This window comes from Triticum aestivum, chromosome 3B (genome assembly GCF_018294505.1).
Source record: "Triticum aestivum cultivar Chinese Spring chromosome 3B, IWGSC CS RefSeq v2.1, whole genome shotgun sequence".
NCBI lineage: Eukaryota > Viridiplantae > Streptophyta > Magnoliopsida > Poales > Poaceae > Triticum > Triticum aestivum.
The window spans coordinates 268,609,905-268,633,390 of NC_057801.1; the positions used below are offsets into that span (position 1 = coordinate 268,609,905).

The 23,486-nt window shown below is 42.2% G+C and overlaps 1 protein-coding gene across 1 annotated transcript; it reads right to left on the reverse strand.

Moving 5' to 3' along the window:
* Nucleotides 1-927: 927 nt before the first annotated feature.
* On the reverse strand, nt 928-4,661 carry LOC123069676 (hydroxyproline O-arabinosyltransferase 3). The gene is made up of 8 exons (XM_044492599.1): nt 4,055-4,661; nt 3,478-3,545; nt 2,936-3,137; nt 2,675-2,772; nt 2,505-2,574; nt 2,326-2,397; nt 2,015-2,128; nt 928-1,279 (listed from the first exon to the last, which is right to left on the reverse strand). The coding sequence occupies exons 1-8, from the start codon at nt 4,490-4,492 to the stop codon at nt 1,214-1,216; spliced, it is 1,128 nt and encodes a 375-aa protein (XP_044348534.1). The 5' UTR covers nt 4,493-4,661; the 3' UTR covers nt 928-1,213.
* Between the last annotated feature and the right edge of the window lie 18,825 nt (nt 4,662-23,486).

Here is a 23,486-nt window from a genome sequence, read left to right on the forward strand (position 1 = left end):
CTGTTCAGTGCTTGATGAAGTCTTTGCCGAGTATCCTTAGCCAAGAACTATACTCGGCAAACAGTATGCCGAGTGTAAAACAACTTTCAGTGAGTTTCTACAGTTCTCGGCAAACTCGGAAATTCCAGTAGTGATGCTACGCCGAATGCGGTGGACAGAGTCAGGCACGGTGTCGCGCTGCAGGCCGTGAGGCGGCAAGTCGTACACGAGTGGTAGAGGGATGGGAGAAGGGTGAAGCTTAGAGGTTGGGGAGGAGGAAAATGGAAGTGAGGAAGGGTGGAGGCCAGAGGGAGCTAATTTGCTAGTTTCGGGGATACATGGGACGGTCGCTTGCATCCCTAAACGCAGCAGCGCTACATGTCACCGCCATAGACCTCGTTACAACGTGACACTGTAAGGCCTTGTACAATGCAAGGTGCTTATGGGAGGTGCTTGGAGAAATAAACTAGGTTTTCTTTAAGCACCGGTGACTATTCGTACAGGATAGACGTTTAACTTAAAGAAAGTGGTTTATTTTTCTAGGCACCTCCTTAAGCACCTAGCATTGTACAAGGCCTAAGTACCATGCTCTGCGATTGGGACACTGGTAGGTGTAGTTGGGTTTGGACTGTTGGTCCGGCTGGATCATTTGAAGCACAGCAGTAGATGCTTTGCCTCCAGTTGTTGATACTGTTTGTGTAGGTTGTCCGATGCGTCTCTCTGGTAGCATGAGGTTCTTGTGCTTGGCATGACTTCGCTCAGATTCCTTGCGTTGACAGACGGCACTGAAATGCACAAGCTGAACATGACACGCCTGTTGCTTCCTTCCAGTTTCAGATATGCCAACAGCACTAACAAATTTCAGACACCAGTACATCGCAATGGATTCTGTTCCTTAGATGATGGTATAGTTGAACCAACGGGTCGTTTATTCTAATCAAGCAAATCTATAATCAAACTGCGCTCGCATAAGACTATATTTCAATCTTACCAGTCAGAAAAAATTACAAGATAACCTTTAAATGATAAAGGAAATGGGCTGCTATATTATTTTTTTTCTTTTCTGTAAGGCTCTGTTTGGATCTCAGATAATTCACTGGAAAGAGTTAATTCCTGCAGGAATCGGGAAAATTCCTGTGTTCCTAGCAGGGCCTAAATATGAAAGAAAAACTATCTACTTCTGTATTTCTGATGTATACCCCTAAGGGGGGCGGATACTTGACGTCCACACAGATTATAATCCATCATCCCACCTAGGAAGGTTTGCGGTAGCTTCATTGACCCTTTTTACCAGTGTAACCTGCAAGGAGAATAGACCAGGCAATCACAGAAGGATAGTGGTCAAATTTTGTAGATACAAATACTACCCTGATATTAAAAAGGAATAACGATCCTTGTTAAATTCAACATGATTAATGACTTTTATTGAGAACCAGCATTGTCAAGAAGCAATGATTTCAAAACCATCCATTGACCACTGGATGAAAATGCACACACTTTTTCAGTCCATAGATAACAGTGGTGATGTAAGAAACTTTCATTCAAAGTGTCAGGGACATCATCGCAAGGGTTCACTAATCTTGAAAGAAGCGCTTAAATAGAAAACATCGCAGAGCATTCCAGCTTCCGATCCCAAGCACAGCTGATGTATGCCAAGACTTACCATGCTAGCAATCATATTCATCTCAATTAATCAAATTACGCCAGTTTCAGTGGTCACTTTTAAAAGTTCCAAATCCCAGTCTTGGAAACATTTTCGGCTTGATATAGGGGGAAAAATATGGCTAACACACAGTTACCAACTCACATTAAGCTAATCATCATAGCATATAGTAAAACAGCAGCAGTAAATAAAATTCCTTCACTGTATTAATCTGTTACCTAAACTTATTCAAATCAAATAGAAGATGAATGCAATAATATGAAACTCTACTTGTTTCTTGTAAACGTTGAACACATAAACAATAACTCCGTATCTTAAAAATCATAATAAACTTGTTGCATAATTTTCCAATTTATTCGCTGCTAAACGTACCACGCTTTCTGGCACTCCTGGAGGGGGCAATGTAAGATTTCTTGGCGGTGGCCTATCTTGGTATGATCTCTTGTCGAATCTCCACTCACCAATTTTTCCATATGTCAGTACGCCCTGAAATTGTTTGACAGGATATTGTCAAATACCTTGTGGTATGGCCAGAAGATCGACCGAATAGCCTTATGTTTAGTAACATAATAGAGAGAAAATAACGGGGTCTTTACTTTCTACCCTCAGTCATATTCATTTCATATGAATATGAGATCTATAAAAAAGAATCAGACTTATGAATAGTAGGCCCCAATAAATACCTTGAGTGTATAGTCACATCCATAGGTGAAGTGGATAATAAATGTATTGTCGAGCTTCTTATCAAATGGTGGCTGCATTTTTAAGGGGTGTCAGCAATAGCTCTAATCATGTCAATCAAGCACGTTGCTTTTAGTGCGCAAGTATATTGTCGTCAGAAAATCAGAAACAGCTTCAGCACCTGGATCATGAAATCTTTACGAAGGATATGTTGAACCCCATGCAATGCACTGGCAACAGCATATGCATACCTAGAAGCCAAAGAAAAATAACAAAAAACTGGATTTATAACAAAGTAACAATGAGAAAATGCATTTATCAAATTCACACACAAGAAAAGATAATTCTGACATTTCCAAAACCCATCCAAAAGCCTTATCAGTCTCTTGATCCTCTTTCATTTGTAGTGATACATTCATCCATGTGGGAGCAATCTTCTCAAGCAGTGTCTATCCTTTCCTCATACAACGAGAGATTAAGTTAGATTCAGTAAAATGACTAACCAAAACGGTAACTGAAACACAAGTCATGCAAAACCAAATAAATGGAATGGAGCTTCATTCATCCATGAGACTGCAGTCTTAGAGTGCCAAGTTAACAACAGTGAATTACCTTCTTAATTATTACAGGGGAATTCCCGATAGGGTCAACATTTGTGATTGGACCCCTTTCTTCAGGATAGTATTTCCTGATAATTTTTTCATGTTCGGATGGTGTGATGTAAAAGAAGGGGAATGCTGCTGGATCATTGTCAAAAGCTAAATTTGGTAAAGGTTTCACAAATATATGATCTGGTTCTGCCATCAGTATGTACCTGTGACATTCAAGCAGAACAGAACAGTTATAAACACATGGAGGGAGAGGGAGAGAGAGAGAGAGAGAGAGAGAGAGAGAGAGAGAGAGAAATCCATGTTATGTACTACTTTAGTGATCTAAACGCTCTTATATTTCTTTACAGAGGGAGTAGGCATGAATGTGCCTAAATATCTGTCCCATCTTACATCCAAACACCAGCAACAACTTTTCTTGTTTGGCTTATTTTTGGTTAATCATGGATGTCTGGATGTCAAATCATAAAGTAGCTTGTGGAAGATTAAAAGTTAAAACCATACTGAAAGTATCGAAACCAAAAGGGCATATCAGTCTTTACTTACTCTTCTTCAATCTTTGCCTGCTGCAGCCATTGTACAAATGCCCATGGCCTGTTTAGGACGATATAGCCCTGCAGTGCAGACAGTATCATAATCAAACCTACGGAGCATTTCAAAACTGATGTTGCTTCCCCCAGTAACTGTAACTGGGTGTACATGAACGAAGGAAATAAAGTTCAAACTGACAGGGCAAATACAGTGCTAAGGGAAGGCAAGAAAGCAGGACATGGTCAGAGAGAGAGAGAGAGAGCGGGTGGCGAGTTACGGTATAAAGGGATTCTCAAGTGCAGACAAAATTCGACATGCGAAATTCATGACCTTTAACAGCAACCTAACAGAGACTAGTTAAAGAAATACTAATAATCACTTGATTTTTGCAGCTGCAAGTCGGAAGCGAAGCACCGATTTTCGTTTTATCTCGTCGTCTTAAAATCCCAAAGACATTGCCCGTCTGCAAACGTAGCCCCCACAACGCCCCACGTTGCACAACAAACAGACAGACAGACAAACAAACAAACAAACAAACCGAAACAGAGAGCGAGGAGGAGACCAAAAAAAGAGTCAGTCGTGGCGTACTTACACGGTCCTTGCCGGCGGGGAGGGGGTTGACGACGAATGTGGGGATCTCGTCCATGAGGCCGTCGGGCTTCCCCGAGTGCAGCACGCGGGTGAAGCCGCCCATGTCGGCGCCCTCCGGCCGCGCCTGCATCCGCTTGTACCAGAAGTACATGACCCGGCACTGCCACCTGCTGTAGGGGGAGTCCGTGGCCGTGAGCGCCACGTGGAACGGCCGCCTCCGGCCCCTCGCGCCGCCCGCCGCCCGCATCCACTCCGGCATCCGCACCACCGGGTCCCTGACCCCCGCGGTTCCTCCTCCTCCGTTGCCACCGCCGCCGCCTCGCAGCACCATGGCGAGCACGCTGTACGAGATCAGAAACGCCAACACCCCGGCCGCCAGCAGCAGCAACGCCGCCGCAACCGGGCCGCGGCCCCCTCCCTTCCTCGCCGGCGCGTGCATCGCTCTCCAGAGATTCTTTCTCTCGCCCGCTCGGTGGGTTTGGGATCAGTGGGTAGGGGTTTTGCCTTTTGGGATCGATCGGTGACGGGAGGGAGAAGCGGAGAAGGATGGAAAAGAAACAAAGTGCTCGGTCGGGACTTGCGACGGAAGCGAGGTAGCCATTCTCGGGAATAACAAAATTAAGAAAGAACAAATGGCATCACGGTAATTAAGAGGTGAGCGGGGTGTCCTGGGATGCCCACTATCAGGTGGACCCGCCGTGTCAGATGAAGGTGGGGCCAACAGGTCGGTGACGATGAGGAACGTGCGCGCCGGTAGGAAAGGGGATGGAGAAAACGTCGTCTGTGCACTGTGTCAACTCTGTGTTTGCGCTCTCCGTGCGGCGGGTTGACTTGACCCCAACTGCAGGTATGGGCCGGCTTGTACCTTCTACAGCGATCGACGAGGGCCCGTTGCTTGTCTCATTCATCGGAAGTCATGCTACTGCTCATCAGAATTTACGCAAGCAAATGGATCGATTTTCATTACTCTCCCTCTGATGCATATTAATTGTCGATGATTTATTATAAATTTCTTATATTTATGTTAATATTTCTGATATATTACAAAGATGTACTTCCTTTTGCTATGGAAAACCTCTCTAAACAAGGCTTTCAAAAAGAATTAGTACTACTAGCATATTTTGCATTCAAAGGGAAATAATCCTGTTTAGGACATCTGCAGCCGGCGCCTCAAGCCCGCCTCAAATGTCCAGACGGACGGGCCGGTCCTTGACCGGTCAAAAAAAAACATAGACGGGCACCTCGAACGGGCCCCAAACGTCTAGGCTGGCCGGCACCACTCATATCCAGCCCAAATGTAGGGCGGATATGAGAATGCCCAGGTTCGTCCGTCAAGTCGAACCCGATAGGACTACCGCACCATAAATTGCACAAAGTCCATCAAACTCTTCCGCCTCCTCCTGCCTCCCTCCGATCTTGTTGGGGAACGTAGCATGCAATTTCAAAAAAATTTCTACGCTCACGCAAGATCTATCTAGGAAATGCATAGCAACGAGAGGGGGAGAGTGTGTCTACGTATCCTCGTAGACCGCAAGCGGAAGCGTTTGACAACGCGGTTGATGTAGTCGAATTTCTTTTAGCTCTGACCGATCAAGTACCGAACGTACGACACCTTCGAGTTCTACACACGTTCAGCTCGATGACGTCCCTCGTCCTCTTGATCCAGCAAGATGTCAAGAAAGTAGATGAGTTCCGTCAGCACGACGGCGTGGTGATGGTGATGGTGATGTGATCTGCGCAGGGCTTCACCGAAGCACAGCGATAATATGACCGGGGGTGTAAACTGTGGAGGGGGACGCCACACACGGCTAACAGTTGATGTTGTATGTTGTAGGTGCCCCCCTCCCCACATATATATAGGTTTGATGGGAAGAGAGGCAGCCAAGGGGTGCCCCAAGTAGGAGGAATCCTACTTGGGGTCCTCTCCCAATTCGACCAACCCCCCTCTCCTATTCCTATTCGGAGTAGGAAGGGAAAAGGGAGAAGGGGGAATCCTATTCCCTTTTTCCTTTCCTCCTTCCCCTTTCCTTCTCCAATTTGACCAGCCCATACGAGGGGTGGGCGCACCAGCCCCTTTGTGGCTGATGCGTTTTCCCTCTTGGCCCATAAGGCCCATATCTTTTGCCGGGGGTGCCCGGAACCCCTTCCGGTGACCCGATAAGTAACCAGTGCTTCCCGAAACACTTTCAGTGTCAGAATACCATCATCCTATATATCAATCTTTACCTCTCGACCATTTCAAGACTCCTCGTCATGTCTGTGATCTCATCCGGGACTCCGAACAACATTCGATCACCAAATCACATAACTCATATAATACAATATCGTCATCGAACGTTAAGCGTGTGGACCCTACGGGTTTCAGAACTATGTAGACATGACCGATACACCTCTCCGGTCAATAACCATAGCGGAACCTAGATGCTCATATTGGCTCCCACATATTCTATGAGGATCTTTATCGGTCGAACCGTTATGACAACATACGTTATTCCCTTTGTCCATCGGTATGTTACTTGCCCGAGATTCGATTGTCGGTATCTTCATTACCGACAAGTCTCTTTACTCGTTCCGTAATGCATCATCCTGCAACTAACTCATTAGTCACTTTGCTTGCAAGGCTTCTTATGATGTGCATTACCGAGAGGGTCCAGAGATACCTCTCCGATACACGGAGTGACAAATCCTAATCTCGATCTGTGCCATCCCAACAAGCACCTTCAGAGATACCTGTAGAGCATATTTATAATCACCCAGTTATGTTGTGACGTTTGATAGCACACAAGGTATTCCTCTGGTATCCGAGAGACGCATAATCTCATAGTCAAAGGAATATGTATTTGACATGAAGAAAGCAATAGCAATAAAACTGAACGATCATAATGCTAAGCTAATGAATGGGTCTTGTCCATCACATCATTCTCCTAATGATGTGATCCCGTTTATCAAATGACAACACATGTCTATGGTTAGGAAACTTAACCATCTTTGATCAACGAGCTAGTCTAGTAGAGGCTTACTAGGGACACAGTATTTTGTCTATGTATCCACACATGTATCAAGTTTCCGGTTAATACAATACTAGCATGAATAATAAACATTTATCATGAAATAAGGAAATATAAAATAACAATTTTATTATTGCCTCCAGGGCATATTTCCTTCAAATCTTCCCCGTGTCCGAGCCCTCGCCGTTCACCACCCTTGCTTCACATCCTCACTGTCAGTCCCGGCCCACCGTCCTAGATGTCGTCCAGCCCGTCCCCGACCGCCGCGACATAGGCTGTGTCCACCTCGTCCTTTGCTACTTGTGAGATGCGCTGGGATTTTCCTCAAAGAGGAGGCGAGATGCAGTACAGTAGAGATAATTATTTTCCTCGGTGAGAACCAAGGTTTATCGAACCAATAGGAGAATCACACAAAGCCTCGTGAACAGCACTTGCACACACAAAATCAACTACCTGTATCCAACACAGACAAGAGGGTTGTCAATTCCCTTGAACTCGTTACTTGCAAGCATCAAGTCTTGTATAGGTAGATGGATAAATTGCAAAACAAAATGAAAGAAAAAAATTCAGCAAAGGAATTTAGTTTTATAATTTGATTAAGGTAGACCCCAGGGGCCATAGTTTTCACTAGAGGCTTCTCTCTCGAACACATAGGATACGGTGGGTGAACAAATTACGACGGTTGGACAATTGATAGAAAATCGCATAGTTATGACGATATCCAAGGCAATGATCATGTATATAGGCATCACGTCCGAGACAACTAGACCAACTCCTGCCTCCATCTACTATTATTAATCCACCAATCGACCGCTATCCAGCATTCATCTATCGTATTATGTCCATAAAAAAAGAAGTAACACCTTAAGGAAGATAACATGACGTAGACAAAGTAAACCCAATCAATATCAGTAAACCCCATCATTTTACCCTTAATGGCAACAATACAAATATGTGTCTTGTCCCCTTCTGTCATTGGATATATATAGCACCGCCAGATTGAACCCATCACAAAGAACCTCTCCCACTGCAGATAAATCAATCTAGTTGGCCAAACCAAACAGATAGATCGAAGAGAAATACAAAGCTATAACATTCATGCATAAGAAAATTAAAAAAGACTCAATTACTTCTCACGAATATTCAGATTATGAACCCACAATTCATCGGATCCCAATAAACACACCACAAAAGAAGATTATATCGGATAGAACTTCAAGAACATCGAGGAGAACATGGTATTGAAGATCAAAGAGAGAGAAGAAGTCATCTAGCTCCTAGCTATGGACCCGTAGGCCTGTGGTAGACTACTCACGCATCATCGGAAGGCGGCAAGGATGTTGTAGAAGCCCTCGTGATCGATTCCCCTTCCTGCAGAGTACCGGAAAAGGCCTCCCGATCGGATCGCGAAAGAACAGAAGCTTGTGGCGACGGAAAAAGTGTTTCGGGTGGCTATATGTTGGTTTGTGAATATTTGAGCATTATGGAAGTGAAATTAAGTCAAACGAAGATGCGTGGGGCCCACAAGCTCATGGGGCGCGCCTACCCCCCTGGGTGATGTCTACTACACAAGCTTCTTCTTGTAGACGTTGTTGGGCCTGCAAGTGCACAGGTTTGTATGACAGTAGCAAATTTCCCTCAAGTGGATGACCTAAGGTTTATCAATCCGTGGGAGGCGTAGGATGAAGATGGTCTCTCTCAAACAACCCTGCAACCAAATAACAAAGAGTCTCTTGTGTCCCCAACACACCCAATACAATGGTAAATTGTATAGGTGCACTAGTTCGGCGAAGAGATGGTGATACAAGTGCAAAATAGATAGTAGATATAGGTTTTTGTAATCTGAAAATATAAAAACAGCAAGGTAACTAATGGTAAAAGTGAGCGTAAACGGTATTGCAATGATAGGAAACAAGGCCTAGGGTTCATACTTTCACTAGTGCAACTTCTCTCAACAATAATAACATAGATAGATCATATAACAATCCCTTAACATGCAACAAAGAGTCACTCCAAAGCCACTAATAGCGGAGAACAAACGAAGAGATTATGGTAGGGTACGAAACCACCTCAAAGTTATTCTTTCGGATCAATCTATTCAAGAGTTTGTACTAGAATAACACCTTAAGACACAATCAACCAAAACCTAATGTCACCTAGATACTCCATTGTCACCTCAAGTATCCATGGGCATGATTATACGATATGCATCACACAATCTCAGATTCATCTATTCAACCAACACAAAGTACTTCAAAGAGTGCCCCAAAGTTTCTACCGGAGAGTCAAGACGAAACGTGTGCCAACCCCTATGCATAGGTTCATGGGCGGAACCCGCAAGTTGATCACCAAAACATACATCAAGTGGCACGTGATATCCCATTGTCACCACAGATAAACACGACAAGACATACATCAAGTGTTCTCAAATCCTTAAAGACTCAATCGGATAAGATAACTTCAAGAGGGAAACTCAATTCATCACAAGAGAATAGATGGGGAGAAACATCATAAGATCCAACTATAATAGCAAAGCTCGCGATACATCAAGATTGTGCCATAGAGAGAACACGAGAGAGAGAGGGAGAGAGAGAGAGATCAAACACATAGCTATTGGTACATACCCTCAGCCCCGAGGGTGAACTACTCCCTCCTCGTCATGGAGAGTGTCGGGATGATGAAGATGGCCACCAGTGATGGGTTCCCCCTCCGGCAGGGTGCCGGAACGGGCTCCCGAGAAGTTTTTGGTAGCTACAGAGGCTTGCGGCGGCGGAACTCCCGATCTATCTTGATATTCGATGTTTTTAGGGTACATAGGCTTATATAGGCGAAAGACGTCGGTCGGGAGGTGCTCGAGGGGCCCACGAGACAGGGGGGCGCGCCCAGTAGGGGGGCGCCCCCTATCTCCTGGCCTCCTCGAGGATCTTCTGACGTGAACTCCAAGTCTCCAGAATGATATTCTTCCCAAAAATAACGCTGCCGAAGGTTTCATTCCGTTTGGACTCCGTTTGATATTCCTTTTCTTCGAAACGCTGAAACAGGCAATAAAACAGCAATATGGGCTGGGCCTCCGGTTAATAGGTTAGTCCCAAAAGTAATATAAAAGTGTATAATAAAGCCCGTAATCATTCAAAACAGATAATAAAATAGCATGAATGCTTCATAAATTATAGATACGTTGGAGACGTATCAGCATCCCCAAGCTTAATTCCTACTCGTCCTCGAGTAGGTAAATGATAAAGAAAGAATTTATGAAGTGTGAATGCTAGAAGGTGCACAAGTTTGATCAATGATAATTTCAATCACCTTTTCTAGCATGAAAATATGTCATAACAGTAGTTCATCTCATAAAACTTCTCACGATAAAGTAACAAGCAATTCACATGTTAACGTATATACCATAAACTTTCTTGAAAACTAGCAAACTTCATTCTCAGTCATCAAACAATTGCAATTCATATTATTTTCAGGAATAGCAAACTCCACATACTCAACTATCATATAGTCTTCTACAATTGCTAACACTCACGCAATACTAATGGTTATGGAGTTTCAATCGGACACTGAGAAAGATAGGGGCTTATAGTGTTGCCTTCCAACGTATTCACCTTTGGGTGATGTCAACAATAATAGTTCATGCTAACTTACATCCAATTGGATATATAAATCAGGATCACCCCAACACAAAGTGCTTGCCAAAGGATAAAATGAAAAAGGGAAAGGTGAAGATCACCTTGACTCTTGCATAAAGTAAAAGACATAAAGAAAAAGATAGGCCCTTCGCAGAGGGAAGCAGAGGTTGTCATGCGCTTTTAGGGTTGGATGCACAAAATCTTAATGCGAATGAACGTCACTTTATATTGCCACTTGTATATGGACCTTTATTATGCAGTTCGTCGCTTTTATTGCTTCGATAACAAGATCGTATAAAGCTATTTTCTTCACACCAAAAGATCATACATATTTAGAGAGCAATTTTTATTGCTTGCACCGATGACAACTTACTTGAAGGATCTTACTCAATCCATAGGTAGGTATGCTGGACTCTCATGGCAAAACTGGGTTTAAGGATATTTGGAAGCACAAGTAGTATCTCTACTTGGTGCAAGGAATTTGGCTAGCATGAGGGGGGAAGGCAAGCTCAACATGTTTGAATGACCCATGACAATATACTTTAACTGAGATGTCGGAAAACATAACCCATTATGTTGTCTTCCTTGTCCAACACCAACTCTTTAGCATGTCATACTTAATGAGTGCTCCCAACTATAAAAGATGTCTAAGATAGTATATTTATATGCAAAATCTCTCTTCCTTCAATATTCTTTCATGAATTGTTCAAATGACCAATACAATGCTTGCTAACCTCCAATAAATTTACAACCTCTACTTCTTAGATGTGAAGTCATTACTCCCCATGGGATAAGCAAATGAGGCATATAAAATTTCAGATTTATGACAATCAACTCAATCAACCATTTACTCATAGGATATAAGTGAAGTACACGAGTAAATGACAAACTACTCCAACAAGATATGATCAATGACTAGCTAAATAATTATGTAGCTATATGAAGAATCTCTCTCATTTAAGAATTTCAGATCTTGGTATTGTATTCAAACAGCAAGTAAAACAAAATAAAATGACATTGCAAGGATAGCACAACTCATGTGAAGAAGCAAAAACTTAGGCTCAACCGATACTAACCGATAGTTGTTGAAGAAGAAAGGTGGGATGCCTACCGGGGCATCCCCAAGCTTAGATGCTTGAGACTTCTTGAAATATTATCTTGGGGTGCCTTGGGCATCCCCAAGCTTGAACTTTTGTGTCTCCTTAATTCCTCTCATATCATGATTTCTCTTTTTATCAAAGGCTTCATCCACACCAAACTCAACAAGAACTCGTGAGATAGGTTAGTATAAACTAATGCAAAACCTTATCATTTTCTACTGTAACAAATCACTTAAATTATTATTCAACATTGCATACTAAATGTCTGTGCATATTTAACACTCCTATCCTCAAATAGAATCATTAAACAAGCAAACATATGCAAACAATGCAAACATAACAGCAATCTGTCAAAACAGTATAGTCTGTAAAGAATGCAAGATTCATCATACTTCCCTAAATCCAAAAATTATGAAAGAAAATTTCCACCGTAATAAATTTATCAGAGCTCAATGTGCAAAAAAATTCAACATTATACCATTCTCTAACTTTTCTAGGGAATTTTTGCAACAGTGGTAAACTTTCTGTTTTCAAACAGCAACATGTATACTAGCAAAATAAGCATGGTAAAGGCTATCCTTGACATTTTTATTGAAAATAAAGATGCAAAACATTAATATAAATAACAGCAAGCAAATACTAACAAAAGAAAATGGTGCTCCAAGCAAAACACATATCATGTGATGAATAAAAATATAGCTCCAAGTAAAGTTACCGATGAACGAAGACGAAAGGGGGGATGCCATCCGGGGCATCCCCAAGCTTAGGCTCTTGGTTGTCCTTGAATATTACCTTGGGGTGCCTTGGGCATCCCCAAGCTTAGGCTCTTGCCACTCCTTATTCCATAGTCCATCAAATCTTTACCCAAAACTTGAAAACTTCACAACACAAAACTCAACAGAAAACTCGTAAGCTCCGTTAGTATAAGAAAATAAAACCACCACTTAGGTACTATGATAAACTCATTCTAAATTCATATTGGTGTAATATCTACTGTATTCCAACTTCTCTATGGTCCATACCCTCGGATACTACTCATAGATTCATCAAAATAAGCAAACAACACATAGAAAACCGAATCTGTCAAAAACAGAACAGTCTGTAGTAATCTGTATCAAACGTATACTTCTGGAACCCCAAAAATCTTACCAAATTAGGAAGTCCTAAGAAATTTGTGTACCAATCCATAGAAAAATGAATCAGATCATAATCACGTTTTTGTGAATTAACAAAACTAATTTACTGGGTGAAAAAGTTTCTGATTCTCAGCAAGATCAACACAACTATCACCGTAAGCTATCCTAAAGGTCTTACTTGGCACTTTATTGAAACAAAAGCTATAAAACATGATTAATACAGTAGCATAATCATGTGAACACGCAAAAATAGTAAGGATAAATATTGGGTTGTCTCCCAACAAGCACTTTTCTTTAATGCCTTTCTAGCTAGGCATGATGATGGCAATGATGCTCACATAAAAAATAAGGATTGAAACATAACGGGAGCATCATGAAGCATATGACTAGCACATTTAAGCCTAACCCACTTCCTATGCATAGGGATTTTGTGAGCAAACAACTTATGGGAACAATAATCAACTAGCATAGGAAGGCAAAACAAGCATAAGTTTAAAACTTGAAGCACGTAGAGAGGAAACTTGATATTATTGCAATTCCTACAAGCATATGTTCCTCCCTCATAATAATTTTCAGTAGCATCATGAATAAATTCAACAATATAACCAACACCTAAAGCATTCTTTTCATGATCTACAAGCATAGAAAATTTACTACTCTCCACATAAGCAAAATTCTTCTCATGAATAGTAGTGGGAGCAAACTCAACAAAATAATTATCATGTGAGGCATAATCCAATTGAAAACTAAAATCATGATGACAAGTTTCATGGTTATCATTATTCTTAATAGTATACAAGTCATCACAATAATCATCATAGATAGCAACTTTGTTCTCATAATCAATTGGAACCTCTTCCGAAATAGTGGAATCATCACTAAATAAAAGTTGACACTCTTCCAAATCCACTTTCATGTTCATCACAATAAGATTCAACATCCTCCAAAATAGTGGTATCACTACTTCCTAAAGTTGACACTCTTCCAAACCCACTTTCATCAATATAATCATCATAAATAGGAGGCATGCTTTCATCATAATAACTTTGCATATCAAAACTTGGGGGACAAAAAATATCATATTCATCAAACATAGCTTCCCCAAGCTTGTGGCTTTGCATATCATTAGCATCATGGATATTCAAGGAATTCATACTAACAACATTGAAATCATGCTCATCATTCAAAGATTTAGTATCAAACATTCTATAGATTTCTTCTTCGAGCACTTGAGCACAATTTTCCTTTTCATCAAACTCACGAAAAATATTAAAAAGACGAAGCGTATGAGACAAACTTAACTCCATTTTTTTGTAGTTTTCTTTTATAAACTAAACTAGTGATAAAACAAGAAACAAAAAGATTCGATTGCAAGATCTAAAGATATACCTTCAAGCACTCACCTCCCCGGCAACGGCGCCAGAAAAGAGCTTGATGTCTACTACACAACCTTCTTCTTGTAGACGTTATTGGGCCTGCAAGTGCATAGGTTTGTAGGACAGTAGCAAATTTCCTTCAAGTGGATGACCTAAGGTTTATCAATCCATGGGAGGCGTAGGATGAAGATGGTCTCTCAAACAACCCTGCAACCAAATAACAAAGAGTCTCTTGTGTCCCCAACACACCCAATACAATGGTAAATTGTATAGGTGCACTAGTTCGGCGAAGAGATGGTGATACAAGTGCAAAATAGATAGTAGATATAGGTTTTTGTAATATGAAAATATAAAAACAGCAAGGTAACTAATGGTAAAAGTGAGCGTAAACGGTATTGCAATGATAGGAAACAAGGCCTAGGGTTCATACTTTCACTAGTGCAACTTCTCTCAACAATAATTACATAGATAGATCATATAACAAACCCTCAACATGCAAGAAAGAGTCACTCCAAAGCCACTAATAGCAGAGAACAAACGTAGAGATTATGGTAGGGTACGAAACCACCTCAAAGTTATCCTTTTTGATCGATCTATTCAAGAGTTCGTAGTAAAATAACATAGAGCTATTCTTTCCGCTCGATCCATCATAGAGTTCATACTAGAATAACACCTTAAGACACAAATCAACCAAAACCCTAATGTCACCTAGATACTCCATTGTCACCTCAAGTATCTGTGGGCATGATTATACGATATGCGCACACAATCTCAAATTCATCCAACCAACACAAAGTACTTCAAAGAGTGCCCCAAAGTTTCTACCGGAGAGTCAAGAAAACGTGTGCCAACCCCTATGCATAGGTTCATGGGCGGAACCCGCAAGTTGGTCACCAAAACATACATCAAGTGGCACGTGATATCCCATTGTCACCACAGATAAACACGGCAAGACATACATCAAGTGTTCTCAAATCAAAGACTCAATCCGATAAGATAACTTCAAGAGGGAAACTCAATTCATCACAAGAGAATAGAGGGGGAGAAACATCATAAGATCCAACTATAATAGCAAAGCTCACGATACATCAAGATCGTGCCATAGAGAGAACACGATTGAGAGAGATCAAACACATAGCTACTGGTACATACCCTCAGCCCCGAGGGTGAATGATGACCCATAAGTATAGGGGATCTATCGTAGTCCTTCGATAAGTAAGAGTGTCGAACCCAATGAGGAGCAGAAGGAAATGATAAGCGGTTTTCAGTAAGGTTTTCTCTGCAAGCACTGAAATAGTAGGTGATAGATAGTTTTGTGATAAGATAAATAGTAATGAGCAAAAAGTAAATAAAGTGCAGCAAGGTGGCCCAATCCTTTATGTAGCAAAGGATAAGTTTGGACAAATTCTAATAATGAAGAAGGAGCTCCCGAGGACACATTGGGAATTATCGTCAAGCTAGTTTTCATCACGTTCGTAAGATTCACGTTCGGTACTTTGATAATTTGATATGTGGGTGGACCGACCCTTGGGTACTGCCCTAACATGGACAAGCATCCCACTTATGATTAACCCCTATTGCAAGCATCCGCAACTACAAAAAGGAGTATTAAGGTAAACCTAACCACAGCATTAAACATATGGGTCCATATCAACCCCTAACGAAGCAACGCATAAACTAGGGTTTAAGCTTCTGTCACTCTAGCAACCCATCATCTACTTATTACTTCCCTATGCCTTCCTCTAGGCCCAAATAATGGTGAAGTGTCATGTAGTCGACGTTCACATAACACCACTAGAGGAAAGACAACATACATCTCATCAAAATATCGAACGAATACCAAATTCACATGACTACTAATAGCAAGACTTCACCCATGTCCTCATGAACAAACGTAACTACTCACAAAGCATATTCATGTTCATAATCAGAGGAGTAATAATATGCATAAAGGATCTGAACATATGATCTTCCACCAAGTAAACCAATAGCATCAACTACAAGGAGTAATCAACACTACTAGCAACCCACAGGTACCAATTTGTGGTTTTGATACAAGATTGGATACAAGAGATGAACTAGGGTTTTAAGAGGAGATGGTGCTGGTGAAGATGTTGATGGAGATTGACCCCCTCCCGATGAGAGGATCGTTGGTGATGACGTTGGTGATGATTTCCCCCTCCCGGAGGGAAGTGTCCCCGGCAGAACAGCTCCGCCAGAGCCCTAGATTGATTCCGCCAAGGTTCCGCCTCGTGGCGGCGGAGTTTCGTCCCGTAAGCTTGCCCACGATTTTTTCCAGAGGGAAAGTGATGATATAGCAGAAGATGGACGCCGGAGGCCCACCAGGGGGCCCAGGAGATAGGGGGCCACGCCCTAGGGGGGGCGCCCCCCTGTCTCCTGGACAGGGTGTGGGCCCCTGGCCTATTTTTGCCCATAAATTCTTATTAATTCCAAAAAGTTGTTTCGTGGAGTTTTCGAACTTTTGGAGTTGTGCAGAATAGGTTTCCAACGTTTGCTCCTTTTCCAGCCAGAATTCCAGCTGCCGGCATTCCCCCTCTTCATGGTAAACCTTGTAAAATAAGAGAGAATAGCCATAAGTATTGAGATATAATATGTAATAACAGCCCATAATGCAATAAATATTGATATAAAAGCATGATGCAAAATGGACGTATCAACTCCCCCAAGCTTAGACCTCGCTTGTCCTCAAGCGGAAGCCGAAATCGAAAAATATGTCCACATGTTTAGAGATAGAGGTGTCGATAAAAATAAAATACGAACATGAGGGCATCATGATCATTCTAATAACAGCAACATATATAGATTTTGTCATATGATTTCCTATGCTCAAGTAATAAGCAATTCACAATGTCAAGTATGGTTCAAAAACTTCATTGGGAACTAACAAACTATAATCTCAGTCATTGAAGCAATTGCAATTTATCGTAACATCAGAAAGAGTCAATAATAGAGCTTTTCAGCAAGCTCACATACTCAACTATCTCGTAGTCTCCGTATAATTGCTAACACTCACGCAATACTTGTGGTTATAGAGTTTCAGCCGGACACTGAGAAAGATAGGGGCTTATTGTGTTGCCTCCCAACGTATTCACCTTTAGGTGATGTCAACAATAATAGCCTATGCCAACTTACATCCAATTGGATATATGTATCATGATCTTTCAAACACGAGGAGCTTGCCAAAGGATAAAATGAAAAAGGGAAAGGTGAGGATCACCTTGACTCAAGCATAAAGTAAAACATAAAGTAAAAGATAGGCCCTTCGCAGAGGGAAGCAGAGGTTGTCATGTGCGTTTAGGGTTGATGCACAAAATCTTAATGCAAAAGAACGTCACTTTATATTGCCCCTTGTATGTGGACCTTTATTATGCAGTCCGTCGCTTTTATTACTTCCACAACAAGTTCGTACAAAGCTTATTTTCTCTGCACTAATAAGTCATACATATTTAGGAGAGCAATTTTATTGCTTGCACCGATGACAACTTACTTGAAGGATCTTACTCAATCCATAGTAGGTATGGTGGACTCTCATGGAAAAACTGGGTTTAAGGATATTTGGAAGCACAAGTAGTATCTCTACTTGGTGCAAGGAATTTGGCTAGCATGAGGGGGAAAGGCAAGCTCAACATGTTTGGAAGGTCAATGACAATATACTTTAACTGAGATGTCGGAAAACATAAACCATTACGTTGTCTTCCTTGTCCAACGTCAACTCTTTTAGCATGTCATACTTAATGAGTGCTTCACAATCATAAAAGGTGTCCAAGATAATATATTTATATGTGAACCCCTCTTTCCTTATCACTTCCTATTAATTGCAACGATGACCAAGGCTACGTTCATCAACTCTCAACAATTTTTATGCCTCATACTTTCTATGTGTGAAGTTATCACTATCCATAAGATCAATATGAACTCTTTTATTCTTTCTACTTTCTCAAGATCATAGCAACATAGCAAAGCCCTTGACTCAACACTAATCTTTATTATAGATAGCACACGGACTCGATTACATAAAGAGATCACAAAGCAAAACTCAAAACTACTTGATATCAAAACTTCAATCTACTAGATCAAGATACTACTAAAAGGATCGAACTAAATAAAGCGGTAAAAATAGGAGTGTGATGGTGATACGATACCGGGGCACCTCCCCAAGCTTGGCAGTTGCCAAGGGGAGTGCCCATACCCATGTGATTATTCTCCTCGGACGGTTGGTGTTATGATCTTCTTGGCGATGATGCCCTTCAGGATACGGTTCTCCTCCTCGAGCTTATTTACTTGTTGTTTGAGGTCCATATTTTCTTTACGGAGCTTGCCCGTAACGGACAAAGCTCCTTTTACCCAAGGATGCTGCATAGCTTTTGGAGAACAAGAAAAACTCTTTTTCATATTTTCATAAGAAATAAATATAGGGTTGGAAGGAATGACCGAAGTAGGGACAGCCAGGCTAGGTAGTTCCCCCATAGTGAATTCTTCTTGGAGACGAGAGGTAACTTCTTATCTTCCTCCATGGCATCTATCCTTTTCAATCAGCCTCCATCTCATCCTCCGTTGATGGTCCAAATTGGTAGGCATCGCTATTTGCTCCTGGACCTGGCATTGGGTGAGACACCCGGCTCTCCCCAACTGATTCCTGAGAAGACATCTTGCTTTATTCTGCAACAAGAACAACTCGAAACAAAAACAGAGGATATTTGCGTGATACGGTGGTCAAAACCTTCGGGAGTATATATAATGAATTTTTACCGACCAAAATACGTAACATACAAGAAAACGGAGTCCGGGAGGCACACGAGGTGCCCACGAGACAGGGGGCATGCCCTACAGGGGGGCGCCCTCCTCTCTCGTGGGAGCCTCGTGTCCCTTTCGGACTACTTCTTTCTTCCTAAAATCTTTAAATAATCCAAAACTGATAAAAATTGCCATTAGAGTTGTTTTGGAGTCGGTTTACTTACCGTACCATGTACCGATGCCTTTTCGGAGTCTGGAACGTTCAGGAAAGTGTATCTTACGTATTCCTCAGGGGTTATGGTTTCAATAATATTAGTTTTAACATTGATAGGATTACCTGAAATATAATGTTTAATTCTTTGACCATTTACCACCCTCGGATTTGTGCCTTCGAAGTTGTTGATCTTCATAGAACCAGAATGATAGACCTCCTCGATAACGTAGGGACCTTCCCATTTTGAGAGAAGTTTTCTTGCAAAAAATCTTAAACGAGAGTTGAACAATAATGTTGGGGAACGTAGTAATTTCAAAAAATTTCCTACGCACACGCAAGATCATGGTGATGTATAGCAACGAGAGGGGAGAGTGTTGTCTACGTACCCTCGTAGACCGAAGCGGAAGTGTTGACGCAACGTAGAGGAAGTAGTCGTACGTCCTCCCGGTCCAACCGATCCAAGCACCATTACTCCGGCACCTCCGAGTTCTTGACACGCGTACAGCTCGATGACGCACCCCCGATCTCCGATCCAGCAGAGGCGCGGGGGGGAGTTCCGTCAGCACGACGGCGTGGTGACGATCTTGATGTTCTCCTGTCGCAGGGCTTCGCCTAAGCACCGCTACAATATGACCGAGGTGTAATATCGTGGAGGGGGGGGGGTACCGCACACGGCTAAGGAACGATCTCAATGATCAACTTGTGTGTCTAGGGTGCCCCCCTACCCCCGTATATAAAGGAGGGAGGGAGGAGGTGGCCGGCCCAAGGGGGAGGCGCGCCATAGGGGGGCAAACCTACTCCAAGTAGGTTTGGCCCCCCCTTTCCTATTCGGAGTAGGAGAAGGAAGGAAGAGGGGGGAGGAGAGAAGGAAAGGGGGGCCGGCCCCCCTCCCAATTCGGATTGGGCTTGGGGGGGCGCGCCCCCTCCCTTGCTCCTTCTCCCTCCCTTCCACTAGGGCCCAATAAGGCCCATATACTTACCGGGGGGTTCCGGTAACCTCCCGGAGCTCCGGTATATTCCCAAACTCTCCCGGAACCTTTCCGGTGTCCAAATATATTCGTCCAATATATCAATCTTTATGTCTCGACCATTTCGAGACTCCTCGTCATGTCCGTGATCATATCCGGGACTCCGAACAACCTTCGGTACATCAAAATACATAAACTCATAATATAATTGTCATCGAAACCTTAAGCGTGCGGACCCTACGGTTCGAGAACAATGTAGACATGACCGAAACACGTCTCAGGTCAATAACCAATAGCGGGACCTGGATGCCCATATTGGTTCCTACATATTCTACGAAGATCTTTATCGGTCAAACCGCATAACAACATACGTTGTTCCCTTTGTCATCGGTATGTTACTTGCCCGAGATTCGATCGTCGGTATCCAATACCTAGTTCAATCTCGTTACCGGCAAGTCTCTTTACTCGTTCTGTAATACGTCATCTCATAACTAACTCATTAGTTACATGCTTGCAAGGCTTAGGTGATGAGTATTACCGAGAGGGCCCAGAGATACCTCTCCGACAATCGGAGTGACAAATCCTAATCTCGAATTATGCCAACCCAACATGTACCTTCGGAAACACCTGTAGAGCACCTTTATAATCACCCAGTTACGTTGTGACGTTTGGTAGCACACAAAGTGTTCTTCCGGTAAACGGGAGTTGCACAATCTCATAGTTGCAGGAACTTTGTATAAGTCATGAAGAAAGCAATAGCAGTATACTAAACGATCAAGTGCTAGGCTAACAGAATGGGTCATGTCAATCACATCATTCTCCTAATGATGTGATCCCATTAATCAAATGACAACACATGTCTATGGTCAGGAAACATAACCATCTTTGATTAATGAGCTAGTCAAGTAGAGGCATACTAGTGACTATAGTTTTGTCTATGTATTCACACATGTATCATGTTTCCGGTTAATACAATTCTAGCATGAATAATAAACATTTATCATGATATGAGGAAATAAATAATAACTTTATTATTGCCTCTAGGGCATATTTCCTTCAGTCTCCCACTTGCACTAGAGTCAATAATCTAGATTACATAGTAATGATTCTAACACCCATGGAGTCTTGGTGCTGATCATGTTTTGCTCGTGAGAGAGGCTTAGTCAACGGGTCTGCAACATTCAGATCCGTATGTATCTTGCAAATCTCTATGTCTCCCACTTGGACTTGGTCCCGAATGGAATTGAAGCGTCTCTTGATGTGCTTGGTCCTCTTGTGAAATCTGGATTCCTTTGCCAAGGCAATTGCACCAGTATTGTCACAGAAGATCTTCATTGGTCCCGATGCACTAGGTATGACACCTAGATCGGAAATGAACTCCTTCATCCAGACTCCTTCATTTGCTGCTTCAGAAGCAGCTATGTACTCCGCTTCACATGTAGATCCCGCCACGACGCTTTGTTTAGAACTGCACCAACTTACAGCTCCACCGTTTAATATAAACACGTATCCGGTTTGCGATTTAGAATCGTCCGGATCAGTGTCAAAGCTTGCATCGACGTAACCATTTACGACTAGCTCTTTGTCACCTCCATATACGAGAAACATATCCTTAGTCCTTTTCAGGTATTTCAGGATGTTCTTGACCGCTGTCCAGTGATCCACTCCTGGATTACTTTGGTACCTTCCTGCCAAGCTTATTGCTAAGCATACGTCAGGTCTGGTACACAGCATTGCATACATGATAGAGCCTATGGCTGAAGCATAGGGAACATTTTTCATTTTCTCTCTATCTTCTGCTGTGGTCGGGCATTGAGTTTGACTCAACTTCACACCTTGTAGCACAGGCAAGAATCCTTTCTTTGCCTGATCCATTTTGAACTTTTTCAAAATTTTGTCAAGGTATGTGCTTTGTGAAAGTCCTATTAAGCGTCTTGATCTATCTCTATAGATCTTGATGCCCAATATGTAAGCAGCTTCACCGAGGTCTTTCATTGAAAAACTTTTATTCAAGTATCCCTTTATGCTATCCAGAAATTCTATATCATTTCCAATTAATAATATGTCATCAACATATAAAACTAGAAATGCTACAGAGCTCCCACTCACTTTCTTGTAAATACAGGCTTCTCCAAAAGTCTGTATAAAACCATATGCTTTGATCACACTATCAAAGCGTTTATTCCAACTCCGAGATGCTTGCACCAGTCCATAAATGGAACGCTGGAGCTTGCACACTTTGTTAGCACCTTTTGGATCAACAAAACCTTCCGGCTGCATCATATACAACTCTTCTTCTAGAAATCCATTCAAGAATGCAGTCTTGACATCCATTTGCCAAATTTCATAATCATGAAATGCAGCAATAGCCAACATGATTCGGACAGACTTAAGCATCGCTACGGGTGAGAAAGTCTCATCGTAGTCAACCCCTTGAACTTGTCGAAAACCTTTCGCAACAAGTCAAGCTTTGTAGACAGTAACATTACCATCAGCGTCAGTCTTCTTCTTAAAGATCCATTTATTCTCAATGGCTTGCCGATCATCGGGCAAGTCAACCAAAGTCCATACTTTGTTTTCATACATGGATCCCATCTCAGATTTCATGGCCTCTAGCCATTTTGCGGAATCTGGGCTCATCATCGCTTCCTCATAGTTCGTAGGTTCATCATGGTCAAGTAACATGACTTCCAGAATAGGATTACCGTACCACTCTGGTGCGGATCTTACTCTGGTAGACCTACGAGGTTCAGCAGAAACTTGATCTGAAGTTTCATGATCAACATCATTAGCTTCCTCACTAATTGGTGTAGTTGTCACGGGAACCGGTTCTCGTGATGAACTACCTTCCAATAAGGGAGTAGATACAGTTATCTCATCAAGTTCTACTTTCCTCCCACTCACTTCTTTCGAGAGAAACTCCTTCTCTAGAAAGGATCCATTCTTAGCAACGAATGTCTTGCCTTCGGATCTGTGATAGAAGGTGTACCCAACAGTCTCTTTTGGGTATCCTATGAAGACACATTTCTCCGATTTGGGTTCGAGCTTATCTGGTTGAAGTTTCTTCACATAAGCATCGCAGCCCCAAACTTTAAGAAACGACAACTTTGGTTTCTTGCCAAACCACAGTTCATAAGGCGTCGTCTCAACGGATTTTGATGGTGCCCTATTTAACGTGAATGCGGCCGTCTCTAAAGCATAACCCCAAAATGATAGCGGTAAATCGGTAAGAGACATCATAGAT